A 25,057-nucleotide genomic window follows, 5' to 3' on the forward strand; every position below is an offset into this window, starting at 1 on the left:
GTGTGTGTATATATATATATATATATATATATAATCAAACTCACTGCCATCAAGTCATTTTCAACTCATAGCGACCCCTTCTTGAATTTCTGAGGTAGTATCTCTATGGAAGTAGATTGCCCAACCCTCCTTCTGAGATTTTATATATACATATATATATACACATACACATATAATTATTGATGTTGTGTGTGCAAGAATGGCAATTTAGCTTTCTAGTAAATGAATCTATGTTCAAAATCAAGCAAAATAATCTTGGCTCCACCTCAAAACATCACAAATGACTTTATAAATATTTATTGTATTGCCACTCTTATGATTCCCATTAAGATTTGGCATCAGATAACATTTAGGACTTTGAATATGTACATTTTCTTAACTATTTATTATATCATTCCCCAATGTTTAAGTGATAATATAAACATTTTTATTTTTATACATCTTAGTGCTTTATGCTCTACAAATAAATGACTATATGCAACATAACTGCAAATAATAATAAAAAAAAATTGATCACAACTAATCAATAAGTAAAGGGATTATCATATCTCACAGTTCTTCTAAGCAGCATTAAAGATTGATTTTGTTGGCTTCTACTGCCAAATGTGTGTCCCCACCCTCTGATGTCCATTCCGGCAAACATAAAGTGACTGTAATCCCAAGAGAATGTTCAACTGTCTCACTTCCCCCGCTGGGTTTTGCAAAATGAAGTTAGAAAAGCAAAGGTTAAGGAAACAAGCTATGATTCCAAAATGTTTCAGAAATTTCTTTAGCAGTGACCTTTCCTTTACAAACTGCTGCTATACTTTTCTCTCTACACAATGAATTTATTCATACTTCGGGGTAAAGAATTCCGGAAGGAGGGACAGCAAAGGAAACTTTCTTTGATTAAAGAGAACTCTTATGTCTGATCAACATCATATGAATCCAATTGAAGTTAAATTATGTTAGCTGCATAAGCCAACTACAAAATTTAAATATTAAAACATTAAATTTAATTTTATTAATTTACATAATTATTAAATTGTCTCTTGCACTACTTGGCATCATCAGTTAGTAGTTCCAAATTACTTTTAGTGAATATATAAACTTAAGAAATTATGTTGAATTATGACTTCATAAAAGTCAATAAGAAAGAACAACCTGTGTTTTATTGTTGAAAATCAGGTGAAAACGTTTCTTTCACAATAATTTCCGTTAAACTACTTTTAGCAATCTGGTGCTACAGCTTCAACACAACCAAGATCACAGTGGTTAAGAACATGGGCTTTGGAATCTGAAACTTAAATATCAATCCCAGATCTGCCCTTAATGTCTGAGATATTTGTAATTTCTATATATCAGTTATTGTTTTTAATGTCCTCAAGAAATAACATCACTATGTGCAAAAGCAAGATTGAAAATCTTTTCCAAAGAAAGGAAATACAAAGTTAGAAGTTAGAAGATGACTCACATAATAGACAAAGATAAGCTTATACTTTCAGCTCATACCCCATACTCCACTTTATGAATCAATAAATCTCATAATTATAAGAGAACCCAGTTCTAAGATAGGTATCCAATTCTAAGAGGAACAGAAAATAAAGATAATGTGAATTTGAGCGTAGGTAGTCAATGAAACTAGCCATTGAAATAAACAAGAGTGCTTGGTAGTTAAAGTGAACTACGATTCCTTATTGCCATAACTGAAAGTGGAAATGCTGTAATGTTTTATATTTACTTGTTGGCTCTTCACTTAGAAACTTGAATTTTAAGTACAGTGGTCTTTGTTGGAGCAATGCTCAGCTGGGCAGTGTAGAGATCAATAGTCCCCAGAAACAAATAAAAGCTCAGAGAAGTTCTAAGGAGTTTTGTTCTAAGGAGTTTTGAACTAGATGTGCTGGGAGATGACCTAAGTTACATTTCTGAGAAGGTATTTGTTTATAGACAGTATCAGAAATCTAAATATTCCTCTTTTAAATATATCTTTGTGTTTCATTGTGATTTCATTCACTCTGAGTAAATTTACGATCCTGATCTCCTTGAAACTGGATGTGTAAGTTACATAGTTTTTTTGTTGTTAATGAGCAATTTATTTTCTTAAAAAAACATAAATTTCATTCTCAAATCCCATTAAATGGTAAATTGTTTGTGGAAGGAATAATGTTTCAGCCACTGATAACTCCTCAGTACTCGGCACAGAACCCAGCTGATAAATATTGAACAAATGAATGAGTTAATGAAATAAATGAAAGAAAAGTATTCTCAAGACAGCAAAAAGATGCAACTTTGCCATCTACTGGCAACTTGATAAAAATGTGCATAAATGATTCCCAAAGCATGGAAAAGGTAATAGAGTTGACAAAAGCAACTTTTAAGACAGACATGTGCCATGAACAGCTTTATATTTCTGTGTTGTGCACATGGTTTCAAGGATGTGAAACAGATTGACATGCCCTCTAATATGAAGATTTTCTGGGTATATGAAAGCATACACATACAAAAAGGCCATTAAGATTCATCAGTGTATAGTGTGGAGTGCCTGGGTGGTACAAAGCATTTGATTACTAGCTGAAGGGCTGGCTGTTTGAACCCTCCCAAAAGGCTCCCAGAACACAGGCCTAGTGATCTACTTCCAAAGGTCACAGCCTTGAAAACTTTATGGTACACAGCCTTACTCTGCATGATGGGCTCACCATGAGTTGGAATCAACTCACCAGCAATTAACAAAACAAGTCTGGTGCTGGACAATGACAAGCTGTGTTTTCTCCCATATAATTTATTCAAGCTCTACTTTAAACCCACTGCCATTGAGTTGATTCCAAGTCATAGCAATCCCCATTAGGTTTCCTAGGCTGTAAATCTTTACAGAATTAGATCTCCTCATCTTCCTTCTACGGAGCGGTTGGTGGGTTTGAACTGCCGACGTTCTAGTTAGCTGCCTAATGCCGTATCCACTCTGCCACCAGATCTCTTTAAGCTAAATTTTAAGTCTTTAAAAATATTGTGGTGTATTGGCCAAAGGTTTTATGATTCTGCTTGAGAAAATAAGCAGTGCTATTCTCTGCCATGAAAATTCAATCTGTGTCTTACAGTTCATTAATAAATCATATCCCACTCTATTTAAAAGTTCACATCAAACCAGTTGCATTCCATCTACCACAAGGTGTGTCATCAGGGACTTGCTGTCGGCAAGAAGAACAGAATTCCTTTCTTTTCCCTTACATCTATCAAAAGAACTAAGTGTTCTAAAACTCTGTATGCATTATCCCTAATTTGAGGTGTACACTAGAACCTCCTTCTGAATTTTTTGTGGATTTATGATCTTATTGTCTCTAAGGGAACATCTAATGTTTCACTATCGATCTACTTTTCAACTTTACAAAGATAAATTAAAGAGCTTATGTTCTTTGAATCCAAGGTGAAAAGTTAATAAACAAATAAATGCAAATACAATAGCATTTCCACTTTAAGTTATGAGCTCCCTTTTAGGAGGCCTCCTTCAAGCTGTGCTCCAACTAAACCATGCAAGAGCATTTGAACTCATTACTATGAGCTTCACTCTTCTACAGCTTCTCTGGCAAAGGCTGGTGATAATCACTGTTCTCCTAAAGAATTAAGAATCGCATTTAATACAGTAACAGTTAAAAAAATTAGATATGCACTCTTTCATGACACAGGCACAGTTCCACCTGTGAAGAACATGGAAAGCACACTTTCTGAGTAAAACATAATAATTAGAAATTATAAGAAGAGTAGGATAAACTGTTCTCAATGGGAGTAGTGCGTATAGTATTGGATCAAGGTCCCCCGTGGGACCCTGAAGCCAGGATCTTTCCAGAAGTTTGCTGTGGGGTGTTCTACCACTTTGCCAGCAGTAGGTGCCACACACAACTAAAGCAAAGGGCAGAGGAGCCAGAAAAATGAAGTCAGTCACAAGAAAAAGAACTAAATATTCAATTACACTCACACATTTATATGGACTTAGGATGATTAAAAGAGCTAAAATCTCGGCACTCATTGTGGGTAAATATACTTACATCTGCATGCTTCTATATATGTTCTAGCATATAACCATTAAAAGAAGTTCAAAACAAAAAGCTCAAAACATTTTGTAAGTGAAAAAGTATGTGAATTGAAAACCAGGACAACAGAGCAGAAGCTAATCAGTGACTTGTACTCACCGTGGTGGTGGTGGTGACTTCCTCAGTTACAACTTTCAGGGTATCAACCACAGAGATGTAGCCCAGACGCTTAGCAATCGCCAGGGCAGTGTTGCCATTCTGAAAAGAGAGTGAAAGAGAGAAAGAGAGTGAGAAACTAGAGGGAGGACTGTGATGTGAGCCAATGAGATCACCCGCTGCTCTGCATGAGCCAGCATTTCCTTCCAAAACAAGGCACAGCTTAGGAAAATCACTAGTTTTTACCATTACATCTAAATCTGTCTTTGTAACTTCTTTAGACTATAGCCCAGGTCACCATGGTAACACAACAAGCTTACATCTGCCTGCTCTTTCTAATAAAAAGCACTTGATACTTTAACCCTAAGGTTGTCAAATATCTCTACAGAGACTGTTTTGTGTTAATCAAAGGGCCTCTTGAATTGAGGTTGGCGCTTCCAAAAACTAACACGAAGTAAGTGATGCATTTATTCCTCTCAGAAGTCACTGCATCTTCTACAGGTAGGATGTGACCTTAGGGAACCCAGTAATATATTTAGCTGCATTGGTGCAGAAGCTCACCAAGTGGCCAAGTAACAAAAGCCAGCAATGCAGGCTCCAGCCGAGCCACTGGGGATCCCCTTTTGTTTAATTGCAGTGCTTAGTTTACATTTCAATGGCTCCACATTTCAATGAGCTTTGTCTAAACCAGCAGCATCTCAAACTGTGCTACCTTAAGAAGGCCCAGAGGGACGGGTCAACTTGTGCTCACATATGAGAGCCAGCTGTAAGGCCAGCACGTTCAAGCAGCCCAAGTAGAGAACTAGCCTACTCTCCAGAGAGGAGACCCCTGAGTCAGGCTGTCCATTTTCCCTTCCTAGGAAACACTCCCAGTGAAGTCATTCTGACTCCTCCAAAGGCTTTTTTGCAATTTGACTTCTCTAGAATCTGGAAGCTTATTTAAGGAAGATATGTTAACACTCAGCTCAGACAAGAAGCTATCAGAGCAGGAGAGGAGGAAGAAGAAAGTATAGTGAGGGCAGCCTAGTCTGTCTTACCGTGGTAGTGGCATTGGGCTTGGCCCCGTGCTGGAGCAGGACATTAATGATGTGTGTGTGCCCCTGCTGGGCAGCCTGGTGCAAAGGCGTGTAACCGTTCTGCGGACAACGGTGGCAGTGGGCCAAGCATGGATTGACAGAGGAAAAGAGAAAGTAGGTTAGCATTCATTTTTAATTTCTCAGTCTTATTTAAACAAAACCATCAAGGATTCATTGTTTATTTGGAGCCTAATGTTACCAGCAACCCATTTCTCAGCAGCAAATACTCCCTCACACCTTATGTTCTGATAAAAGAGAAGACATTAGCTTATGCAACAGCAAGATGAAGTGACTGCAAATTCTTCTTCTTGTTATGTTTTAACCAATGAGCATTATTTTTATGTCTGCTGAGAGGAGATCACAACAAGGAAGGATAAACTTATTTTGATTGAAGACTGCAGACATCACACACCACTGCCTGCTCATCATGACTTTCCTAATAATTAAAAGTTAGGCTAGCTTTAAGGTAGTTGATGAAAGCAAGTTTACATCTTATATTCCTTTCAGAGAACAGCTTTGGTCAAAGAAAACTTAGAGAATGGAAGACTTCATTGGAAGTTGAGTTAACTTGTCCTCACTGTTACTGTTGTTATGTGCCGTCAAGTGGGACCTGACTCATAGTGACCCCTCCTTGGGTTTCCGAGGCAGTATCACTATGGAAGTAGATTGCCCCATCTTCCTTCCGAGGAGTGGCTGGTGGGTTTGAACAGCCAGCCTTCTGGTTAGCAGTCAAGTGCCTTAGCCACTATGCTACCAGAGCTCCCTGTCCTCACTAGAAAACGTTTTTAAAATACTAAGTTCTTTTTAACATTCTCGTCCAAATATTCATGCAGATGAAAGCTTTGTAATCCACAATTTCTGAGCAATTTATGTTAAGGTTAGTGTGCAGTCTTGCTAAGAACTATAGTGGGGTGGTAGGTATGGTACGGGTTGGTTACATCTTCACATTAATTTAAAATACTGCACTGGAATGCTTGGAGGTACAACAAGGCATTAATAACACTAGTGACGCTGAGTCAGTTTGAACTCATGGCGACCCCACATATGTCAGAGTAGAATTGTGCTCCATAAGGTTTTCAATAGCTGATTTTTCAAAACCAAATAGCTAAGCCTTTAGCCCGAGGCAGCTAGGGGTGGACTCAAATCTGCCTTATATCCCTTTTATCCATTATCACTGCCCATATGTATATGGCCTATATGTATATTTTCTTGTCCTGGCCACATGAGACATCTGCATATATGAACAGAATGCTACGTGAGTCTCTACTTTCACTTATTTATTTTATTGTTTATTTTATTTCACAGAAAGAGATCCATAGGTGTGAAAGCCTATCTGTCTAAGTGTCCCTTAATCTGTGGCACACCCACACTTCTGTCATACTGGAAGTCTTCTGTCTGCTACAATTCCCTATAGTGGAATGACCTTGGGAAACATGAAAATATAAATCAGTTATGGAGACCCTGAGAAACAGCTATTGCAGGGACTCTGCTCTCAGATCAGTTAAGTCTCTTGTCCATAGAGAACAAAGCGACATTTCTTTACTTGACTGTTCTTCCTTTCTACTGTGTTTACAATATTCTACCACCCATATTTAATTCACATTTTCAGTATCAGCCAAGTTAATCCTCTCAGCAAGCATTTACTAACCACATGCTATGTGCTAAATAGTAGGCATTGTGCTTATATAAATTAATGATGTCAAAGTAACATTCTTGTCTTCAATAGATCACAGTTTACTACGACTTCAATGGACATTTTAGCCAAGAAAATGACCACCTTTTCCCTAAAACAAACAAGCAAACAAAAAAACAAAAAAAACATTGCTATGGAGTTTAGTTAGACTCAGCAACCCTATAGGAACCCTATTGGACAGAGTAGAACTATCTCACAGTAAAGGCTAAATAAGCAGAATGCCACGTCTTTCCTTTGGTTAATAGCCAAGCACTTAACCCTGTGCCATCAGGGCTTTTAAATGACCCTGAGCCCTAATTTAATCTAACCTATATACAAAGCTTCTGATATATGAGAATATTTACCCAGAAAATCTGAAGCATTTCAATAGCATCTACATAAACACTTTGGTTGAAGTTTAACTCACAAACGTAGGTCCACCTGAATAGAAGCTGTAGACCCTGTTCTTCCACCATCTATTAGCAAATCTATCTTTCCCACTTATCTCATTCGTAAAATGGTCATGGTTGATATTTTAAGTTTGGTGAAGATCAAATAACTTGTCCATGGCATTAAAAAAAAACAGTAAAGCTGAGGATGATAGCAGATATTATTGTGGGAGATTTTTCCTCAACAAAGAACTCTTTGATCTTTGTAGTATATTTTATTAGGAAGATTTCATTTTACATGCTATAATTCAAAACCCTCTTCACCAGTTAAACATATAATTAACCAAAGCTGGTTTATAAAGTGTGACAGTTTCATTCTAATTTTTAGCAACTAATATTCCCATAAAACAAGATAATTTTTCATAGCTTTATATCAAATCATGAATATGGAAGAGCAAAGGCAATACGAATGTTCAAGTTTTCAAAGCAAAGAAGCAATTCTTCAGTAACTATGGTTACATATGAGATGTGAAGAGAAAAATCAATTCTTTCTCTCTAGTTTTCATTCCATGTAAAAAAAATTCTGAAGAGTTTATTAAAAGATTGTCTTTTCAGGTATGTATTTACCCACTCCCCTGAAGATGTTGGTTCCAAATTCAGTGGTAAAACTACATAATTCACTTAAGGGAAAAACAAAACTAAATTAAAATGTTAAAATGGGATGAAATCCCAGGAGTCCATTCATGAACAGATATTATTCCTTGATACATACTAAAAAAAAAGCACTGCCATCAAGTCGATTCTGAATCATAGCAACCCGCCCCCACCCATTTGGTTTCCAAGGCTGTAAATATTTACAGAAGTAGATTGCCTCATCATCTTCCTGGGGAGCAGCTGGTTGGTTTGAACCACTGACCTTCTAGTTAGCAGCCAAATGCCTTACCCATTATGCCACCACAGCTCCTTAATATATATATATACAGAATATATATCATCCCTCTGATTCTATGGAAGATTGGTTACAGGACCCACTAGGATATCAAAATCCAAAGATGTTCAAACCAAACTCACTGCTGTCAAGTCAGATTTGACTCATAGCGACCCCTTCTTGGGTTTACAAGGTGGTATCACTATGGAAGTAGATAGCCCAACCTTTCTTCTGAGGAGTGGCTGGTAGGTTTGAACTGCCAGCCTTCTGGTTAGCAGTCAAATAAAATGGCATAGTATTTGCATATAACCTACACAAATCCTCCCATATACTTTTAATTATGTCTAGATTACTTATAGGAGCTCTGGTAGCATAGTGGCTAAAGCACTTGACTGCTAACCAGAAGGCTGGCGGTTCAAACCCACCAGCCACTCCTCGGAAGGAAGGTTGGGCAATCCTACTTCCGTAGTGATACTGCCTCGGAAACCCAAGGAGGGGTCGCTATGAGTCGGGGCCGACTCGACGGCACATAACAATAACAACAGATTACTTATAATACCTAATACAATGAAATGCTATGTAGATAGCACTTTACATCCCTCTTAGCCTTTGGTGGCTTGCTTTTACCATTTAATTATTATTATTATTATTTGTTTTGACTTTCCTGGAAGATTTTCAATCTACCATTGGCTAAATCCACAGATGTGGAACCTGTGGCTATGGAGGGCCTACTGTATTTGTTTAAATATTACAGAAATTTCAAAAATCAAACACTTAACAAACAAAAAAATACAGTAAGCTTTTTCACGCCCTGTTAGGTGTGAAAAAAAGGCAGTCAGATTCCAACAAGGATGTCTTTCTTAAATATTATGTGTAAGCCGACTCAGCAAAAATGGAGTTAAGAGCTAATACCTAGGAATTTATATTAAAGCATTTAAATGTCTCAAAATAAATGTCAAAAGAATTCAAGAAATGGGTAGAAACTTTGTTGTTGCTGTTAATTGCCAACAAGTCAGCCTCTGACTCACAGTGACCTCGAGCACAACAGAACTGGTTACTGCACCATCATCACGATCAGGTGCAGAAACTAGGCAGCAGTAATTGTTTCTAGAGTCATATTAGATGTTTAAATCAAAAATGTTAATAGCATTTAGAGTTTGAAAATAACTTTAATTTTAAATTAGCTAATACATATGATAGGGAGCTCTGGTAGCATAGTGGCTAAGGCACTTGACTGCTAACCAGAAGGCTGGCGGTTCAAACCCACCAGCTACTCCTCGGAAGGAAGTTTGGGCAATCCTACTCCCGTAGTGATACTGCCTCGGAAACCCAAGGAGGGGTCGCTATGAGTCAGGGCTGACTCGACGGCACATAACAACAACAACAATACATATGATTGTGTATGCAAATGATTTTGTTTCTGCTTCTCTTAAGAGGACAAAGAAAGACTAATTTACAGAATTTCTTCTATTTAGTAACATCTTGAACAATGACTTTGAATACTTCCAAATGTTGCTTGTACTAATTTACTTGAGTCCATTCACACAGCTGGAATTAGGGATTCCTGATGTATAAATTTAAAAAATACATACATGGAAATAAATGCCTTTATTTGGACCAACTAACCTTGAACTCCCAGTTATATTATGCATGTTGTTGTGATGGCTATGTGCTGTCGAGTTGGACCCGACTCACAGGGACCCCTCCTTGGGTTTCCAAGGCAGTATCACTATGGAAGTAGATTGCCCAACATTCTTTCCAAAGAGTGGCTGATGGGTTTGAACCACCAGCCTTCTATTTAGCAGTCAAGTGCCTCAGGCACTACACTATGCAGAGTAAACCAAATCAGTTGTCCCTAAGTCAATTCTAATTCCTGGTGACCCCCTATGTATGTGTCAAAGTAGAACTATGTTCCATAGGGTTTTTCGTAGCTGATTGCTTTAGAAAGAGATCACCACGCTTTTCTTTCAAGTGCCTCTGGGTGGACTCGAACTGCCAACCTTTCAGTCAATAGCCATATGCACCACCCAGAGACTCATTATGCATCTTAGCTGTAGCTACATTATATATGTCCCTTACTCTCTGGACCAAGTTGAGTGCGTTAAAGTGCAACGTTATGTTCTGACCTTTCTTTGCAGAATAGGACCCTTCAGATGCCATTGGGAAAAATAGTTGGGATTAAGTAAACTATGCATTATACTTGAGTACTTCCAGCCCAGTCTTTACACATTATTATCTCACTGAGTATGACTATGTAACATTCCCAATGTGACAGAGTTCATTAAAAATGAAAGGCATGCAGTCTAAATGGTCTGTCTGTATTTCCTCAAGGAGGGCAGATATTAGGGGAATGGGGTACCAAGGTCTTGAAACAATGCAAAGGGAGTCTGCCAGAACATTAAGATATTCAAGCAGGCATCTACTGTATTGTTGTTGTTGTTGTTATGTGCCGTCGAGTCGGCCCCGACTCATAGCGACCCCTCCTTGGGTTTCCGAGGCAGTATCACTATGGAAGTAGGATTGCCCAACCTTCCTTCCGAGGAGTGGCACCTGTATACTGCAGTAAATTGTGAAGTCTAAGCCAGTTACTTTAATATTATAATATAAGTGGTCTGAAGGTAAGGTTCCTGCCTATCAAGGGTTATTGGAATGAGAAGTCTCAAATAATTACAAAACTTCATCCCTTTTTAGAAATAATTTTAGAACAACTCAAAATAACAAATAATAGAAACACAACTTGTAGATACGATGAGCTGGTGAAGTATATAGACAACTGAAACATTTTGCTTATAAAAAGTGAAAATAAGTACATATATTTTACCTTGGTTTTTGCATTGACATCTGCTCCCTGCTTCAGAAGAAAGTTGACCATTTTCACATTTCCATAATGACAGGCCACAATTAAAGGAGTGTAACCAAGCTGTAATAATAACAACAACAACAAATCTCATACACAAATAAATAAGGCAGAAACTTTAACATTTTGGTGGCTAACACTCAAGAGGAGAGGGAGACAGAATAGGTAGAAATTCAATTTGACAGTCCAAATATTATTTGGCATGTAATATATGCATTATGTCGATACAAATATGAATATAAGCAGATCTTTAACCATGAGGAACTTAATATCAGCAAGCATGATGAGACAATCAGCAAGCATGATGAGACATGTCTGTAACTTAATCTGACAAAGAACAGAGGAAGGCACAAACAATATGATCTGAAAGAGAGACTGACTCTGATAGGACAACCAAGAGAAGATGTGTGATGGATGTAGCTAAGCTGGGCTTGAAGTATATGTAAGAATTCAATGACACAGAGAAGGGAAGGGACTTTCAGGTCCAAGGGCACAGAAGCGGGCAAGTGTATGAAGGAAAAGCATGTCATCTGGACTAGCTGAAAGAATAAGGGAAGCTAGACTTAAGCATGCAAAATTGGAGTCTTTTCATGAGGGTGCTAACATCATGCTATCCATTTGGACTTGACTGTGAAAGAAATGAAGAGCCACTGCAGATGTGAGCAGGAGATGGTCATGATTAGGCTAAGTTTCAGAACAGAATAAACAAGAGGTGAGACTTGGATCTGAGGTGACAATAAGTAGAGCCTACTGGGAAGACTCTTAGTCAGCACCTGCCACAATATTGACAGTAATTTGCTTTACCTTTGTATGAGCATCTTGGTCAGCCCCATGCTTGGTGAGTATATCAGCAACATTTACTTTATCTTCCTGGGCTGCAAGGTGTAAGGATGTGAGTCCACTCTACAGAAAGAATGAAAGCAAAGAGATGCATTTGAAGAAGAAATACATTCCATTATCTGTAATATCGTGTCTTGAAATAGTCCTGGAAAACTCATAGCCTGTTTCCAAAAACTGCAATTTTTGATATTTAAGACAAGCACTCTAAGTTAACATGATTTTCCAGATAAGACACACTGTAAAAGTGATTCAACACTCTCAGCAACTTTCTGTATATTGGGTACTGATATTATAATGTAAGACTTTAAAATAACTCAGCTAAAAAGCCAACAATATTCTCTTCAAACCATCTGGGACTTCTACTGAATCTATTTATTCACTTAAATAATTGATCACTCATCTATACTTCTACTTTATAGCCATAGGAATAATCTATATTCTCATCAATAAAATATCATGTCATTGTAAATAATGTAAAGTGTTATGAGAAATGAGTGCGGAATAATTTTCTTCAGTACTCGAAGATAGTGTACTATTATGTAGGCTTCTCTAGATGGTAAATAAAAAGTAATCTTATCATTTATATAGCCTAATAAACCTGTTTGTTTATTTGCTTCTGTGTAAAATATCATATATACATCAAGAAAATACTTCATTCAATATCCAGTTAAAATTTTATAATAGATGAAAGAATGGAGAAAGGAGAGAAAAGAAGGCACTTATTTAGTCAATACAACAACCTTGCAAACTCACTACAAGTATAAGTACCTTCCTTCAAGCAAAATTGAAACTTAAAGAGTATTTTAAAACAAAACCATTCATTTGTTTAACAGACACTTTTTGAGTACTTTTCATATACCAGAAAGTAACCTAGGGATTTGGAATATAGCAATGAACAAAAATTATTTCCCTTCATAGAACATGTTTCTTTCCGCTCTATTACTCAAATACTTAGTGTATTCCTCTTCCTGTACAATCTGCAGCTGTAATCTGAGGTAGGATGCTTTCCCCAAATTTATATCCAATTAAAACCTACCAGTCCTGTTGACCACTGCTTTGCAGCACAGCTGTTCTGCATTTGCAGTTAGCTTGAGAAAGCTAAGCCATGTTGTTGAAAATCATAGTATCCATCCATGGAGCTACTTCTAGACATTGGCAAGTGTTTTGACCTTTAAAATATGCATTATTTAGCTACAGAGAAAAATGTTCTATACTAGAGAGGAGGATTTTACTTGAAAGCCTTGAGTTTTTAAATTTGTACAGCTCTAGGTGAACACAGCTCAAGGTGAAAGACATATACTTTCTCATTAATATTTTATCATCACTTATAGACAAATATTATATAATCCTAAAATATAAACAATCTGAATATTAGGATGAAACAGAAGACTCTTCTTCATCTTAGTTTTTTCCAAATTAAAATAGCAAACCTATAAATACTGTTCTTTATAGAGACAGTCTGCTTAAATATTACTAAAGTGATCATCAGATAATCAAATATCTCAAAGACATTTTTAATGATATTTCAAATATAAGTGCTGTTTTCTAACCTGTTTTCAGAATGGATTTTCTAGAAATGTAAGACTGTAAACTCACAATCAGTGTAAAAATCCTCTATAGTTTATCATGATATTCTTGTATATCAGAATCATATTCTGTAAACCTTTCTAGTAAATCAGGAAATAGAACACATTGAAGGGGTCTTCTTAAAATTAATTTATTTCCTGGTGGACTCTATAACAGCTTTTACTTATTTATTACAGTGATTGAATAAGGAATTAATATAGTTTCTATATTATCGTTCTTACTGAGAAATAATAATTTGGAGAGTGTGATCATATTTTCTTTTTAAACACAATGAGAAAATTTACTCCCAGTTTTGCTTCTTGCCTAAGATACTTTTCTAGTTAAATTATTATAATACTAACCTAGAGGGAAGGTCATAAATTATTATAATACTAACCTAGAGGGAAGGTCACATATACATGTGTGTGTGTGTGTGTGTGTATAATTTTTCTTTTTAATTTTTATAGTGGTAAAATACACATTTAATAAAAGTTTGCCATTTTAACTATTTTTAAGTAGACAATTATATGACATTAATTACATGCATTATATTCTGCAACCATCACCTCTATTTCCAAGAGCTCTCAACACTACTAACAGAAACTCAATATCCCTTAAATTATATCTTCTCATTCCCCTCTCTCCAAGGCAAACTTCTATTTTTATATATAAATTCTATATATTGTATTATTTTTCAAATATATCTAAACATATTTTCTTAAAGCTTTCTCTTATGACAAATATATCTGACTTTTTGTCTTGAGGATACCTCCCAAATCTAATAGTAAAATTATTGTTGTAAAGATAAGATAATTACTTTGTGATCCAAATTGAGTATCTTCCTAACTGCTGAGTTTGTAAAGTCAAAAATACTCATTGAATATTTGCTGAGTTCTAGAACTCTTTCAAAGGAAGTAATATGTTTAGAATAGCAATAGGGAGGACATCGAGAACTGATTCTAAATTTTTTTTTTAAACTTTTTATTGTGATTTAGGTGAAATTTTACAAATATATGTATGTACTCTTATGAATTAAAAATAACACCACTAGGTAAGAAGGAGGAATAGGCAGACAAGTGACACAGATCCTCTTCAACAAAGAAAAGATAAAACAATTGACAAAGATACAGAAAATAATCATGGAGCCCTGAGCTTTGAAAGGAACTATATAGAAGTGGGTTAGGTACGAACTAGTGGAAAAACCTGAAGGAAAACAGTGAGTACAGAGATTGTCGGAGCTGCAGACTGTCAGCTGCTCTGATGGGACAAACAGGCTGAATATTTCCAAGTGGTGTTGGGACCTGAGAACTGACATAAAGATCAGCCCTGGTCACCAAGGGCTGCAGGGATGACTGTATTGATGGCCTATGACTAGGAAGGGAAACAGCAAGGATGGAGACAACCTGAGATGTTGACTTTCCTCTGTCTGTAGGGTGCAGCCATTTTGATTGTTTACATGTAGCAGCCATTTTAGACATTTAAAGTGACCAAGGGTGCAGCCATCTTGAATGTTTACAAGCAGCAGCCATTTTGGATATTTAAAGTGACCAAGGGCGCAGCTATTTTGAATCTTTACAATTGGCAACCATTTTGGATTTTAAAGTGATAGCACTCTCATTCACATTCCAGGGACCTAAGAATAGGCTCTGTTTGCCAAGATCAGAAGGCACATACGAGAGGCTGACAACAGGAAAAGAGACAGGTGGTGAGTGTATAAGGGCTATCAGCTAGTGAATACAGGAGCACAGTACCCTGCTTGTATAGATAACATACAAACAAAACAAAGAAAATGAAAATCATGGGCAAACCACTCCAACATACAATCACCCATTAAATATAAACACAGAAACATCATAATGCCTTGGAGACAACAGAGCATCACAGGTCACACAAAGAAGCAAGATAAAGCAGGAGAAACAAGGCCCAGGATACAGACCCAAAACACATCCCTGAAGAAGACACAACATTGGAACTCCCTGATAAGGAATTCAAAAGAATTACATTTAGGTATCTTCAACAAATTAAGAGACAGATCAAGGAAAACACTAGGAAAATTTCAAAAGAAAATATAAGAACAAAATGACAAAATAAATGAAAAATTAGAAATGATACAAAATCTACACGTAGAAATCCAGAAGATTAATAATAAATTTTCAGAAATAGATAAGACATTGAATGGGCAAAGGAGCAGAAATGAATCAATGGAAGAGAGAATTAGGGAGATTGAAGGCAAATACCTGAACACTTTTTTGGAAAGGGATAAATCAGAAAAAAGATCAAAACAAAATGAAGAAAGCCTAAGGTTCATGTGGCATACCATCAAAAGGAATAATCTACATGTAATTGGAATTCCAGAACAGGAAGAGACAAATAAAACCACAGAGAAAATTGTTGAAGATTTGTTGGAAGAGAATTTTCCTGGTATGATGAAAGATGAGAATATATCCATTCAGGAATATATCCAAACGGGACAGAACCCAAAAGAAAATCACCCAGACATATCATCATCAAACTTACCAAAACCAAAGATAAAGAAAGAATCATGAGAGCAGCATGGGAAAAACGAAAAGTTACCTACAAGGAGCAACCAAGAAGACCAAGTTCGGATTTCTCGACAGAAACCATGGAGGCGAAAAGACAAGGGGATGGTATATATAAAACACTGAAAGAGAAAAATTTCCAACCAAGAATCATGTACCCAGCAAAACTGTCCCTCAAATATGATGGTGAAATGAGGACATTTCCAGATAAGCAGAAATGAAGGGAATTTGTTAAAACCAGACCAACCTTACAAGAGATGCTAAAGGGAACCCTTTGGACAAAGAAGCAACAATAGCCAACAACAACTGACCATTAACACATCTGATGATATAACCCAGACACCAACCCAGCTACAGAAGTATCCAAAGTAAATAAGCCTACAATATTGTAAACAGGGAACCAGAGATACCAACAGACAAATGAGGACAACTACAAACCAAAAAGAGGGAAAAAAATCTGTGTCATTACAGAACTTCTAGATGGTAGGGAAGTCAAGAAAACTACAAGATAGAAAAGACTATTCTAAACTTGGGAAGAAACCTATAAATCACAGGGTAACCTCAAAGAAAAATGATAAACCTTCACATCACAAAAGAGGACCAGCATAAATATTCAGCAAATACTAAAACAATAGCAACAAAGGAAGTGATAACACATTCATAAACAAAACGAGTCAGCATAGAAAATTATATGGAACAAAGAAATCAACACCATGAAAAAGCACATAACAAGAATGACAGCAACAAATTAATATTTGCTGAAAATTACATATCTGCAAGGGACTTCTCTTTAAGATTTATACCGGAAGGTCGGATGACCAAACTATGGTACGTACACATAATGAAATGCTATGCAGCACTAAAGAATAATGTAGAGTCTGAAAAACACCAGATAATATGGACGAACTTGGAGGGCATTATGCTGAGTAAAATAAATCAATCACAGAAGAACAAATGTATTAGTTCATTTTTGTGGAGGGTCAAGAAAAGGTTTATATATGGAGGGAAACTTTCTTTGTTGGTTTCCAGGGGTGGGAGAGGAGGGGAGAGAACACTGCAACAACAACAACAACAAAAAAAAATGCATTAACCCATGACACTTTAGTTTTGTGTATTTCACTACACACAAATTATATTTCAATAAAATGCATTAAAAAAAATAACACCACTAGAAACATTGCCAAATGAGCTTCATGAAATGTCTAGAATTTTTGTCTTATACAAAATTATGCTTGGTTTATGCATTTCTTTTGTTTATTTTCAAATGAAGATTTATTTATTTCCAAAGAAAGCTAACACTTGCATGCCCCTTCACATATTGATATTAAATGAAATATCCTATGACTGGTTTACGGGCAGAATATCCTAAGTTGGCTGAAGGACCACCAGAATGGCATGATTTCAATGGCCACAAGGAGATTCATGCCCCAAACTTTCTTAACTGGCTGATTCACTGAATTCCACCATCAAGCTTCATTGTGTTCTTTCTTGTTTAAATGCAAACATCTTTTGGAGGATTTACTCTATAATTAGTTCTGTCCACACTTTTAAAAAGGCTCTTTGAGGACTTTTGATAGAGGACAGAGAAGTGCATAAGGCAAGAAAGTTACTGGAACACCTCTGGGTGATAAAGACAAAGCAGAACTCCGGAGGCACTCAAGACAACCTGCCTAATTTATAGAACTTTCTGAAGGATACATGTTACCTAATCTATTTACAAATGTTATTAAAATCAATTTGCAACAGATTCTTTCCAAAAGCACTGATTAACTCAACAGTGAGCATATATAGTAGTTGTATATTTGTGGCAAATATTAAGAAATTTAATTTTTACTAATTGTATGCCATGTACTACAAAAACATCAAGAGATCTGAATAATGAATTAACTTATAAACAAGGTCTTCAATTTTTTAGTTTCTCAGCAATTGGCTCCACTGAGGAGATAAAGATAGAGATATGCCTGTGAAAATCAGCATATTCACATAGTTAAATAATATGTTTTTTCACTATCTCCCTGCTATTCCATCATGAGTTGGATCATAGTTATGGTGGTCCTCAAAAGACTAATCTCTATAAAAAGGCTGAAATGACTGAAGTCAAATTAAGAACACATGCTCTCTACCCTTCTCTCCCCGTGACCAAACTAGAAGATTATGATTATGTAGGCCTGAAGTTGGCTCAAGAATGACCAGGGTGGCAGACATGATCCTGCCAGTTTAGATTGGACCTAATTCCAAACAGCACCTCATCTCTCTCTCTGGAATTTGGAATTAAGATTAGCAGGTAGTAAGGCAATCTGGGCTGACTACTTAAACCACAGTAATATTAACTATTAGGAGCTATTCAGTCTCTTCTGCCCCATGCACAGAGAAGCAGAGAAAGAAAATATACAGAGAAAATTGAATGAAACTGACATAGAAAAATCAAAATGTAGTTGTGATGGTTATGTTTGTATGTCAACTTGGCTGGGCCTGGTTGCGTAGCTGGGCAGCTAGTGGTAGTTATTCCCCATGATGAGACTGGCAATCAACTCCACGGTGGGATCTACCACAAGCAGCTGAGTAGCTACTTTTGGGCTGTGGTCTGCTTCCTGTATTTAAGGAGAAGTCTTGAGAATGGTCTCTAGCCTGTGGCACACTTGGACCCAGCATGTCGTTGCTCAGCAGCCTGCTATGTCATTGCTCAGCAGCCTGCTATGCTCTGCCGACCTTGGGACTTAAAATGGCCTTAAGTTAATGGTCTGCCATGTGGTTTGGTAACATCAGGGCTGTGCCTTTTTCCTTGGCAACCTTGGGGCTTCTCAGCCTCAGCAGCCAGCAGCTGTCTGAGTGAAGAAATGCCTCTAGCTCCAGTGGGCCGGGAGCAGGAGGCAGAGCTGGACCTCAAGGTTGAGGGGCTTTCACTCAGCCCCTAGAGCCTGGCACTTTGAACATGGACTTAAAGCCCCCAATTTGTGAGAGAATAAACTCCTGTTTGTTAAGGCCATCCCATTTGCAGTATATTCTTGTCAGAGCGGCACCAGGGAACCAGAACAGTAATGACACAAGCACAGAATCTCTGGGGATGGTTCCCTGGCTTCTTTATGGTTTTCCACTCCTCATAAGGTGTGATTCCTTTCCTATCCTCGGATTCTAGAAGATACCCTGTTTCCTTTTAATACCGCCTCCCTTTTTGTTGCAAGTTATCTTTAATTGGATTCTGTTTACATTTGTCCAAAAGACTTTTGAATAATAGACAAGAACAGAGCACCTTGGTTGACATGTGGATATTGGCTCCTTTATCCAGAAGCAATGTGACCATATCCGTATGCCCCTCCTGCGAGGCCAGATGAAGTGGAGTTACTCCTTGTTTGGTCACGATGTTAGTTTCTGCTCCATAGTTCAGGAGGGTGGAAGCTATCTGCATTTGATTCTTCTTGGCAGCAATATGTAAAGGAGTGTAGCCATTCTAAAATAAACAAATAAATAAAAATACAAACACATTGTAAGCTTAGCAATTGTTCCAATATATACCTGTGAAAGACATAAGAATCCCTAATCTAAACAAAAGGTAAAGATAAGGTTGTGGTTAATCCAAACTGTTACCCATCAAAGATTCCACCCAACAACATCCAAGTCTTTTCAATCAATGCCACAAGGCATCTCAATCTATTGTAAGCCAGGTATATGTACACAGTGCCCCAGAGCTGAAAGTGCCCTTATAATATTGGTTCTTTCAGGAAGAGCAACATAAAATTAAGTTCCTCTTCTACATAACCAACTTTGAAATACTTTCAGATACTTTTTGTATAATTTTTTCTTTCCCAGGTTAAATTTCCCCGTGGTTTCTTCTAGCCACACCATCTCTAGTCTTCTCAACATTAAGGTGACTTGCTTTGGCCTCATTAGTCTATATGTCTAATTTAGGAGCTCTGGTGGCATAGTACCTAAGGCATTTGACTGCTAACCAGAAGGCTGGTGATTCAAATCCACCAGCTACTCCTTGGAAGGAAGATGGGGTGATCTATTTCTGTAGAGATACCGCCTCAGAAACCCAAGGAGGGGTCACTATGAGTCAGATCCGACTCGACACCAGTGGGCTTGGTTTTTGTTCATATGTTTGATTTTAATTGTACTACCTACAACTGAATGCTCTTCTTTAGCTATGGTGTAATGGTACAGAATAAAATGCATTATTTCTTCCATGACCGTGTTACAATACTCCCATTGATATGTTTCTGATTACATTAATACTTTTTACTCATTCAGCAAATATTTACTGAGTACCTACATACACAGGGTAGTGTACTAAGTATGGAGATACAAGGTGAACTAATCACACACAATTCCTGACATTAAGAGGCTATATTCTATTAGAAGACATACTCAGCAACAAAATTGGCTCATGTTAATCTTTGTGCAATTCAAGTCTCAGATCTCACCCTCCTATCTACAACCTGCTACCTCAAAAATAAAAAGATGAGGCTGCTAGCCTAAGGCACTTGACTGCTAACCAGAAGTCTGGTGGTTTAAACCTACCAGCCACTCCTTGGAAGAAGGTTGGACAATCTACTTCTGTAGTGATACTGCCTCGGAAACCCAAGGAGGGGTACGCTGTGAGTTGGGTCTGACTTGACGGCACATAACAACAACAACAACATTTTACATGGGAGTTTATGGAGAGGACCGGGGGACCTCACAGTTTATTTGTACGAGCCAAATCTTAAACGCCATATTTAATGAAGAGGAAAAAAAAAAAAGTAAAGGAAAAAACTCTGAAACAAATATAACTCTGGAACCTATATTTTCTTTTCTTTACAAAATCTTGCAGAATTTCCTATGAAAAATATGTAACAAAAACTAAAAAGAATACTTTTGTCACTCACTGTGGCATGCTGAAGTGAAAGACAGCATAATGATCAAGTGCTTTGTGGGAAAGGTATCTTGATGTCACACAATTTCATTAAATCTAACTGCAAAGTGTGCCAAGAAATAAAAAGCAGTTTTAAGCTGTTGAATGTCATTATATGCCATCATGAAATCTTGATCCTCAAATGACCTTACATTAGTCTATACATCTAACTTACCTATCTACTCCATCTAAATTTCTCCAAACAAACATGAACATCTTTCATCTGAGACAAATGATATTTCACTTTAACTCTCTTAATAAAGGAAATCCAGCAGCAATCCTTGGATACTGATCATAGGCCCCAGGTGCTCCAGGGGCTCTCAATCATTATTAAACTTGAAATAGAGAGGTGCATACATTTTTGTACAATGTGTTTTCTCCAGCCCTAATCTACACTCATTCTTGTAGTAAAACTCTACCAAGGCTAAATAAAGAAGTGGAGGAAGGTAGAGATGTGTTTTAACAAAACACAAGAGGTAATCAACCAAACCAAATCACCTTGGCAGTTGCATGAGGGGAAGCACCCTTCTCCAGTAACAGCAGCGCCACCTTCTGGTTGTCATAATGAGCAGCAACATGGAGCGGGGTAAGGCCATTCTGTAAAGGGTGTGTTTAAGTTTCAGCATTAATAAATTAGTGCTAGCTGCCCTAAAGCTACCAGGATGCCTGGAAACTGAAATTGATTAAATCCGTGTTAATAAATTAACTAATTAATATAGTCAATAGACAAAAAAAGAATGAAAATAAACCAATGCCTAATAATTTTTATATTAACACTTCAGCTAAAACTGGAAATGACTGGTTGAGTTTACAATTAGTTAGCAAAATCCATCTTGTAGTAGTCAAGAATGGCAACTGATGTTCACCATAAATAAAGATCTAAAATGCTATGTAAAAATTTTGACATTACACTGCACTGAGAGAAGTTCTGGGCCCTATTCTGACAAGAAAAAGGCTCCAGGCAGCCTTAACGTCTCTGAATCTGTGTGTACATGGACTAAGCATGAACGGCTATCTCCCCATGTTAATTTGGCATAGTTTCATCAGTTGTACTCATAACCCCTTTAAAAGAGTGAGAAAAATATCATTAAATACAGATCTCCAACTTTTCAAACTCCATAGACTTAAGTAACTGAAATGTATTACAGAATTTTTACCTTCCCTGCAGAATCTGCAGCAGCACGGCGTTGCAAGAGAAGTTTTGCCACATCCAGGCTTCCATACTTAGCTGCTACATGCAGTGGAGTAAAACCTTTCTAAAAAAATATAAAGAGTATAAGTAAAATTAGTACTTATTTTCACTACTACCTAAAAAAAAAGTTTTTATTTAACATATTAAATTAACTACATTGATTCTCCATATGAGAAAAAACTAAGGGCATTAAACCTGTTAACCATAAACAAAGTACTGGATAAAGAATGAAACTTAACATACAAGAGTCTGGCTTGATAGACTGAACAAAAGAAATTTCATTTTGAAGGAGCTGGAGACTGAAACTTGACTTTATAGGTCTGGAATTTATAAAAGCCTCTGATGTAAGTAAACTGGGCTCTGATCTGTGAGTGGAAAGGGGGGGAAAAAAAAAACACTTGTCTTTTTCTTGCCTCTTAAATTAGTACAATTGAGACAATAGCTGCTTTCTCTCTAATCTTTCATCCTTTTTATTACACCTGATTTCAGAATTTGTTCATTTAAATTTTAAGATATTTTGACAGCCACAGCTTAAAAAAAAAGTCCACCATTTAGTTGATTTGTATTTTCTGCAGAAATAGCAAGGTAAGTAGTCTACAGAACAAAAAATGCTTCCATTAGAAAGCACTCTCTAGCCTGGCTGTTGTCCCCTTTCCCAGGTGACCCACACTATAAACACCAATTCGTTTGGTAAAATACATTGTACTTCTAGTATGATGCTCAGCTGATTAACACCAGACTTTTAAATACACTAACGCTTTAAAGTGTTTTGAAAAAACTACTTTCCTACACATGTTTCCATGTATGCATTCAATGTCTTCTGTATGTAACAAATAACCAACTGTCTAACTAGCTATTATGTCGCAAATACAAATAAATCCATGGACTCAGATCTAGAGGCTGGCATGATTTCAACTCTCTCCTCTTGGCCAGACAGTTAAACCACATGCTCTTCTGGCACCACAGTGGGAGAATTTTAGAGCTGACCAGGGCCTGTAAATACACTTAACAAATAGGCCTGGAAAGTGCTATAATGTATGGCTTGTCCTCAGCATGCGTTACAAATATAGAGTATTCCCCAGGAAGCAATGTTACCTGTATTAAAATGCCATCAGACAATTTTTAACTGAGATGCTGTTTTTCTTTTTTGCTTATTTTTGAACATTTGGTACTAATAAGTCCTTGGAGGAGAATGAATATTTCAGTTTTTTTTTTTTTTCCAAGTGTGGGATAAATGTAGGAAGTATTTCTTAGTATCTCCTTCTTGTTTTAGTCCTTATCAACCAACACTTGTTACAGCTATCTCTCCCTCACCAAAAGCACACATTTGGGGTCACACCTGGGATGAAGTAGAGTTCTTTGAGACAAAGCACATGCTGAGGAAGAAAAAATAAACTCCTTCTCCTAAAAGTTCTCCTGAATAGTGATCCAACTGCTTTACACATTTAGAAATTCTTATTAGTCAAAACTACACAGAATCTTCAGTGTAGAATCACAAAATAGAGGTTGGCAAGCATGTCTTGAGTCACACATTACCCTCCTTCCCCTATGATAATCTCAGCACTTCATTTAGCCTCTGACATTTATAAACACTTAAATAGCTTTAATGATCATGAGTCAACTACTGTTCAGAACTCTTGTCAGTTCTACTCTAAAACATCCCTGCTTAATATCTTTCCTGTATTTTATTGTCCTAATTTACTATGGCTTTAGATATAATTTTTAAATCCTAAAAATCTTTGGAAGACAAGAGATTATGTTTTATTCTCTATTTCTGAATCTTTTTTTAATTTATTGCCTTGATTGATAGATATGGAGACTCTTATTAGTCAAAACTACATAGAATCTTTACTATAGAATCACAAAATAAAAGTTGGACAGCATCTCTCTCTCTCTCTCTTTTTAAAAATTTATTGTGATTTGGGTGAAAGTTTACAGAGCAAATTCATCTTACATACCCTTTGTCTCATGACATTGACTGTAATCTCCCACAATGCAACAGCTCTCCTCCCACTTTCTCCCCATAGCCACCTCTTCCCTGTGTCCTTCTTTCTCATGTACTCCTGTCCCACAAGCTGTCTCCCTGTGCATACACAGCCCTTCTAGTCTCCGATGATTGATCTCTCCAAGGAGTGTATCACCTAATGTAAATATTCAGCTCATATGCCTGTCTTTTGTTTGGCTGGAAGCCACAGGAGTGGGTTCAATTCCAGACCTGAAGGGCAGCTAGGGGCCATAGTCTCAGGGGTTTCACCAGGCTGTAGCTGACCAGCAAACCCAGTCCATTTTTTTTTTTTTTAAGATTTTGAGTTTTGTTCCACATTGTTCTCCCACTCTATCCAGGATCTCCTACAGAGATCCGTCTCTGAGTGGTTGACAGTGGTAGCTGGGCACCATCTAGTTCTTCTGGTCTCATAGTCATATAGGCTACGGATATATGGTGTACCAGTTACTTGGACTAATTGTTTCCATGTGTCTGGTTTTCTTCATTCTTTTTTGCTCTGGATGAGGAGAGACCCATTGTGGAAAGCTTCTCTTGATTACTTTTTACTATAATATTTTTATTATTTAGTTTTTGATTTTTTAAAAATGTCTTAAAATGTTCAGATTTTTAGAATTTAAATAATTATGAATGTTAATATCAAACTTTTATTTTACATACATAGGCAATCAGATAAGCCATAATAGCTAGATTGAAACATGCTAGCTTAGATCATATTTTCAAATGTCCTCCTCCCTTGAATTCAGTAATTATGCCTATTTATGATGAGCAAATCGAAACTCTTTCTATGAATCCAAATCACTATTGTTTTTCTGAGAACTGTTTTGTCCTTCAACAAATTCACTAGTTCTATGCTTTAACTTATCTTATTTTTCTGACCTTTTTGAACTAGCTGAATTTCTTTTGCTCCAACGAACTGAGTGGGCTCATGTTTTATAAGCCAC

General features: G+C 36.9%; 1 protein-coding gene across 1 annotated transcript in view; it reads right to left on the reverse strand.

Moving 5' to 3' along the window:
* The window catches only part of ANK2 (ankyrin 2), a 372,922-nt gene that overhangs the window by 115,056 nt on the left and 232,809 nt on the right, over positions 1 to 25,057 (reverse strand). The window contains exons 16-22 of the mRNA XM_042780930.1: positions 22,077 to 22,175; positions 21,418 to 21,516; positions 19,279 to 19,476; positions 11,887 to 11,985; positions 11,047 to 11,145; positions 5,198 to 5,296; positions 4,164 to 4,262 (exon numbers count right to left, since the gene is read on the reverse strand). Of these exons, the coding sequence (XP_042636864.1) occupies positions 4,164 to 4,262; positions 5,198 to 5,296; positions 11,047 to 11,145; positions 11,887 to 11,985; positions 19,279 to 19,476; positions 21,418 to 21,516; positions 22,077 to 22,175 (792 nt within the window). The remainder of the gene's footprint in view (positions 1 to 4,163; positions 4,263 to 5,197; positions 5,297 to 11,046; positions 11,146 to 11,886; positions 11,986 to 19,278; positions 19,477 to 21,417; positions 21,517 to 22,076; positions 22,176 to 25,057) is intronic.

This window comes from Orycteropus afer, unplaced genomic scaffold, assembly GCF_000298275.1.
Source record: "Orycteropus afer afer isolate SDZICR_OR568_19922 unplaced genomic scaffold, OryAfe1.0 scaffold00071, whole genome shotgun sequence".
Taxonomy (NCBI): Eukaryota; Metazoa; Chordata; class Mammalia; order Tubulidentata; family Orycteropodidae; genus Orycteropus; species Orycteropus afer.